This window comes from Olea europaea, chromosome 3 (assembly GCF_002742605.1).
Source record: "Olea europaea var. sylvestris chromosome 3, O_europaea_v1, whole genome shotgun sequence".
Classification (NCBI taxonomy): Eukaryota; Viridiplantae; Streptophyta; class Magnoliopsida; order Lamiales; family Oleaceae; genus Olea; species Olea europaea.
In genome coordinates, this window is record NC_036239.1 from 5,090,427 (window position 1) to 5,097,176 (window position 6,750).

The 6,750-nt window shown below is 40.1% G+C and overlaps 1 protein-coding gene across 1 annotated transcript; it reads right to left on the reverse strand.

Moving 5' to 3' along the window:
* Positions 1–3,445: 3,445 nt before the first annotated feature.
* On the reverse strand, positions 3,446–4,633 carry LOC111377456. The gene is made up of 3 exons (XM_023000556.1): positions 4,526–4,633; positions 4,128–4,378; positions 3,446–3,779 (listed from the first exon to the last, which is right to left on the reverse strand). Exons 1-3 carry the CDS (start codon positions 4,631–4,633, stop codon positions 3,446–3,448), a joined length of 693 nt encoding a protein of 230 aa, XP_022856324.1.
* Positions 4,634–6,750: the final 2,117 nt, after the last annotated feature.

Genomic DNA, 6,750 nt, shown 5'->3' on the forward strand with positions numbered 1-6,750 from the left:
GACAATCACAAGATTTCCCCTGCATCTGCTCTACTACTAATTTGTAATGGAGCATGTTTTAGTGTACGTGTAGAATATAACTCAGTTCAATTTGCTTATTGAGTGTCTTCCTGACAGGTTGATGTTTATGGTTCGAGATGGCTGACATGTGTGTTAGAGTGAATGGGAAAGCATTCTCTAAGTATCTTTACTCTCGTATCTTCCAACATAATCGTAACAATTCAAGGATTCTACTTGAAGTCCCTTAAAAATAATATGGTGACTTCCTATTATGGTATCCTATCCAAGTTAACATTATCATGCACTTAAAGTATCACAGAAGCAATAATGGAAGATGAGATTGGATCACGTATTTCAAGAATTTATTCAAGCCAATAGCTCATATGTAAGTTGTCGCGTTTAGTTAAACTTGAAAAATGGTAGCATCAATATAATTTTTTTTAATAATAGATAACTTAGATATTTAAATAATTACAGTTTAATGACTATTGACTTGTAAAGTTAGAAAATCCATTTTACACCTGGTAATGAATTTGATAATTTAATTGAAGGAATTGATTTGGATAACTTCTTACAATGTTGGAATTCCCTAAATTTAATTTTACTGAAATTTGATAATGTGTAGTTTAAGTATCATAATGATTATTTAGAAATAAAAAGTACAATCAATTTTGTAACACATCACAAAGGATCTTAAGCAGTATAAATCTTTAGTCAATTATGCGGATTTCTTTATCTGTACTTCCACACTTGGCACAAGTTCATTCACTCTATGATTAAAATCTTTGATTTTATTTAAATTTTTATTTTAGGCTCGTGAGTTGTGACAGTGGAATTCTCAAGGGTGTAATTCCACAATTTTCGTCGAAATTCCACTTTTTAGGTAGCCAATGGCTCGCCCTTACTTATTATTGAAGAAGTTGAAAATGTTTGATGCCTTGTCGGCTTATGTTATCAATAGATAAAGAAATGACTGAGCAGCTAAATTATTCAGATTTGATTGATCTTTTTGCCTCTAAAACAATAAGGCGAATAGTATTTAACTAACTGCTTGAAACATTGTTGGTTTTGTTATTTTATAATATAAATCTATTCTATAATATATTTGATTGTTGTTTTAATGTTAGTTTTAAGTCAGCTACAGATTGCATAATACAATGTTGAATTTTGCACTTAAGTTGATTTCTCTAAGGGCCCAATTTATGAACTTCACCTCAAGCACTGACAATCACAGGATCGGTCTTGAATAAGAGTATCACATGCTCTGGACCATTTTATCCTCACAGAAACTAAAATTGCACATAATATAAGTACATTCTCGTTGTGGTGCCAATCACATAACCTTGAATGATTCCCCATTACCAGGAATAAATATTGTTGACCTTCGAAAATGGCCAACGGGTGTAGTTGAAGGACAATGTGCACGTGAGCGTACTTCGTAGTGTGTTAATTATAAAATAGATATTGTTGTGGGAGAAGATGAATAGAAGGCAATGGAAGTATTGTATTCCCCTCTTTGTATTTTTTCAGATCTTTTAATTGATACAAGTATTGTCTATTTATAGTGATTAGACTGATGTAGCCACCATTGGATTGGATTCACGTGTCCTGATCTGCTGACCCTAACTGCTAAATCAATTCTATTACACATTAAATACATTGATAGACTTTTAGCAAGAGATCAGTCACTCTATAAACTAGGCTGACAATTCTGACACTCATTAACTACGCACGTTACATGAGTCAAATCTGAAGATGTACTTGTCCGACCCTCTTCCGGTTGTAAAGGACTTCAGATAGTAGATGGTAAATTACTTCGGCAGAACTTAGAGCAATGACCTTGGAACTTTATTTGACAGCTTCAGACATTAGTCCATTCTGCACCAATTCTTGGATGCTTGCCATGTGTATGAATGTGAGGTCTCCACGTGGACCTTTCTGTATTGATTAGTAACAATAGTCCTCCAAGTCTGTGTACGATCATTTATATGGTACATAGAATTTATAATTTCATAATTTCCAAGAAATGAAATCCATGATGGATGCCAATCCCCCAAGTCTAATTTACCAACAGTGATGTGGGAATTAGAATTTATGAGAGGGAGATGACATTGAAAATTGAGTTCATAGTCCCCTAGTTCTGTTGGGGTCTCAATGGGGATCATCTGAGGTGCCTTAGAAGAAATTGAAATTTGAAGAAGGAGGTCCACCTATCCCCAGAGCGAGGTGGCCTCTCTGACGAAGTGAGTAGAGACATCAAATAACCACCAAAGGATTGCTGCTGAGGCCCTGGATTTGGCCAATAAAGAGAATACTTTTTTGAAGTAACAAGTGGAGGAGCTAACCTCTCAAATCTTTGGTTTAGTGAAGGAGGTCAAGACTGCGAAGAAGGAGGCTGAAGCTGCAGATGGTGAGGCAGAAAAAAGATTCATTGCCAACTTCCACCTAATGGAGGCGTACCAAAGCTTTGGTGCCTATTGGTGGAGGTATGCTTATACCAAGGTGATGGAATGGATTGAGGCCAACCTTCAAGCTATCAATACCTCAGGACTAAGGGTGGAGTATTTGGAGAAGGGTGAGCCACAAACATCGACAGAGGGAAGTCAAATTATTGAGATTGAAGGCGAAGCCACCGAGGTGGAGGCTGATGTCCATGAGGTGGCATCCCAAGCCATAGATCCATTTATACCTCTTCCTCCCCCACCTATTTAGATAGGAGTTTGTTTTTCCTTTTAATTGTAACTTTAGCATCGTCTGAGGCCCTTTGTGTACAAGTTTTCTAATGATTTATGGAATTTATTTTCTTTACAAGTTTATTTACTTGTTTATGTTCATTGACTTCGTGCCACAATTTTGTTTTATGCAAATACCCTACTTGCTTTTTAGCCATTATTAATGAAGTGGTGGTGGCTTAACCGTTTAGCTTTCTTTGTCGTATTTGATGTTGATTGTAGTATGCTAGCAATAGCCTCTTTCCCTACTTTGTTACTAAAATGGTCCGCTTCGAGACTCAACTTAGTTTAATAGGATAATTCGCAGAGTGAATGCTGAACTTGTTGAATTTAATAAACCATTATGCGGTCTTATAAAAAGTTCATTGATAATAATTTCGAAGATGTTCTGCGTTCCATGGATGAGGTTGTACCTTTCCATCCAAGGTTCCGATTTTGTAGATACTAGTTCTGACCTCTTCTGTTATACGGTACAGTCCTTCCCAATTGGGGCCTAAGGTTTCGACCCCTACTTCCTTTGTGGATAGGAACACTCTACGGAGGACGAGGTCGTTTATACGAAATGTCTTTTTCTTGACCTTCGAGTTATAGTACCTCGTCATCTTTCTTTCGAATATAGCCAATTTGGACTGGAATTCATCCCTCATTTCTTCAAGGAAATCCAATTCACACCTTCTTAACTCCTCGTTGGAAATCTCGTTGAAGTGTATCCCTCAAAGGGTTGGCAGACACACTTCGACTGGACTCATATCCTCGACTCCATAGGTTTTGGAGAAAGGGGTCTGGCCAGTGTCTGTTCTGTTTGTGGTTCGAATTGCCCACATGACTTGAGGTAGCTCGTCAACCCAAGCACTTTTTGAGGCATCCAACTTCCTCTTCAATGTGTATTTGATGGTCTTGTTAACAGCTTCAACTTGCCCATTTGCCCAGGGATGGTGTGGGGAAGAAAAATGTTTCTTGATCCCTAGTTCGTCGCATAGGTTTTTGACCTTTTTATTATCAAACTGGCACCCACTGTCTGATACAATCGAGTGGGGAATCCCAAATCTACAGATAATGTTCTTCCACAAGAATTTCGAAGTATTAGCTTCGATTATCTTGGTAGGGGCTAGGCTTTGACTCACTTAGTAAAATAATCGATTACCACAATAGCAAAACAGACACTTTCTCAACCTTTAGGCATAGGTCCGATCAAATCAACACCCCATTTGGCGAACGGCTAGGGTCTAGACACAACATTGAGCTCCTAGGCAGGTTGTTGTTGGACAGTTGCAAAACGTTGGCATTTGTCACACTTTTACCAATCGTTGGGCGTCCTTTTTCAAGGTCGGTCAATAGTATCCTTGTCTTAGAACTTTTTAGGATAAAGCCTATTCTCCGGAGTGGTTGCCACACACTCCTTCATGTATTTCTCTCAGAACATAAGTAGCTTGTCCTCCATCTATACACCGGAGTAGGGGTAAAGATAAGCCTCGTTTGTAAAGTATGCCATCTTGAAAGATGAAATGTGCAGTCCACCTCTTCAGCTTTCGTGCTTCCTCTTTATCAGAGGGTTGGAGTTGGTCTTGTAAAAAGGTAATGATCGGGGCCATCCATGTAGGGGTGTCTTCTACCCACATCACATTCTGTTCCTTTGAAATTGAGGTCTTCGGCAAGAGTTCAATAGGGATAGTAGTAAGCAGTTCGAAGTCCTTACTGCTGGCTAACTTTGAGAGGGCATCAGCATGGGAGTTTTCAGCCCTGGGGATTCACATTAACTCAAATTTTTCAAAAGTGGGGATCAATTTGGTGACCTGTTTGAGATATGCAATCATGCTTTTATCCTTGGCAGCGAAGTTGACATTAACCTGGCTAGCCACGAGTTGGGAATCACAACTAGTGTGGAGCCTCTTGACCTGCATTTCTCTGGCTAGTCTAAGGCCAGCCAAGAAATGTTGGTGCGAAGCCTCATATTTGGTGACATTGTTGGTCGCTTTGAACCCAAACCTTAGAGCACAATTGAGTTTGTGTCTCTCTAGACTAATCAGGACAATGCCTACTCCTGACCTGATTTCTCTTGAGGATCCATCAACACACAAACTTCAGATAAGGGGTCGACTGGCTCCATTTCTGGAAGCGAGTTAAACTCGACTACGAAATCAGCCAATGCCTGACCCTTGATTGTTGTTCTTGCTTTGAAGATTATGTCAAACTCACTTAATTCGAAGCCCACGTCAACAGTCTTCCAAAAGCGTCTATTTTTTTAAGCACTTGTTTGAGAGGGAAACTGGTTAGTACCTTCACAGTGTGCTTGAAAGTAGGGCCTCAGCTTTCGTGAAGCAGTGACTAGTGCTAGAGCAAGTTTTTCCATATCTGGATAGCGTGTTTTAGCTGCTAGGAGTGTCTTGCTTATGTAGTAGATAGGCAGCTGCTGACCTTCCTCTTCTCGTAGTAAAATCGAACTGACTGCTTCTATAGTCATAGCTAGATATAATAGCAGGGACTCCCCATCTCTAGGTTTTGACAGGAGTGGTGTCTGGCCGAGTTGCTTTTTCAGCGCCTACAGGGCCTCTTCACATTCGTGTGTATATGGAAACTAGTTCCCTCCTTTATGAATTTCGAAAAATGGGAGGCACTTATGTGTTGCCTTAGATATGAAGCGGTTCTGAGCAGCAACTAGTCCTGTGAGGCTCTGGACCTCTTTAGATTTCTGAGGTGACCTCATTTCTATCAAGGCCTTGATCTTATCTGCATTTCCCTTAATGCCTCTTTGATTCGCTATGTAGCCTAAAAATTTACCCGAGGCTACTCCAAAGGCGCACTTGAAGGGGTTGAATTTCATCTTATACCTATGGAGAATCTGGAAAATCATTTCTAGGTAGTGGACATGGTCGTTAGCTTTCAGGATTTTTGCCAGCATAGCGTTGATATAAACCTTCATTGTTTTGCCCAGGAGGTCGACAAACATTTTGTTCACAAGTCTTTGGTAGGTGGCTCCGGCATTTTTCAAGCCGAAAGACATTACCTTATAGCAATATAGATCTCTGACTGTGATGAAGGACGTGTGCTCTTCATCTAAGGGTTCATTAGGATTTGATTATAGCCGGAGTAAGCGTTCACAAAACTCAACAATTTGTGGCCAGCTGTGGAATCAACCAACTGATCTATTCGTGGGAGTGGGAAGCTGTCCTTTGGGCAAGCTTGGTTCAGATTAGAGAAGTCTATGCATATTCTCCACTTTTCGTTGTGCTTCTTCACTAACATCGGGTTAGAAACCCACTTCGAATAAACTGACTCCCTGATAAATTAGTTGGCGATCAACTTTTCACCTCGTCTTTCAAGGCTCCGTAACTTTCTGGATTTAAGGCTCTCCTCTTTTGCTGGTGAGGACTTAAGTTGGGGCTGATCTTTAAGTGATGCCAAATAACCTTCGGATCTATCCCAACCATATCTTCATGTTTCCACATGAACACATCCAAGTTACTTCGCAGGAAGTTCTGCAGTTTTTCTTTCAAGGCAGGGATAAGTTCTTGCCTACTAGGAAGAATTTGGGTGAGGTCGGAAAGCCTACTTTGAAGCTTTCCAATTTTTTCATTAGAGTCATCTTTTGGGCTCATCTTCAATTATGCGGGGTTCCAGTTCATCTACCTAAGGGACTTCTGCAGACCCCATTTCTTCTTCCAAGGTATTCTGAATATCCATGGCCTCTTCTCCAGAGGCATCGATCATGTCGACGTCCTCCCCTTGTACGAGGCAGTTGACCTCATTGATTTCCATTAATACGACGTTAATGTTAGGTAAATTGTTTTTTCGCACAGAGCTAGAATAACATTCCCTGGTGCTTCGTTGGTCATCTCTGACAACAGCAATGCCCCGTTCAGTAGGAAACTTCATGCAGATGTGATGAATGAAGGTTACTGCTATAGTTCTTTCAAGGCAGGTCTCCCTAATACTCTGTGATATACTGAATGATGATCCACCACTAGAAATTCCATGAAATTGTAGGCCGTGAGGGGCACCACTCCCATTTCTGTTGCCA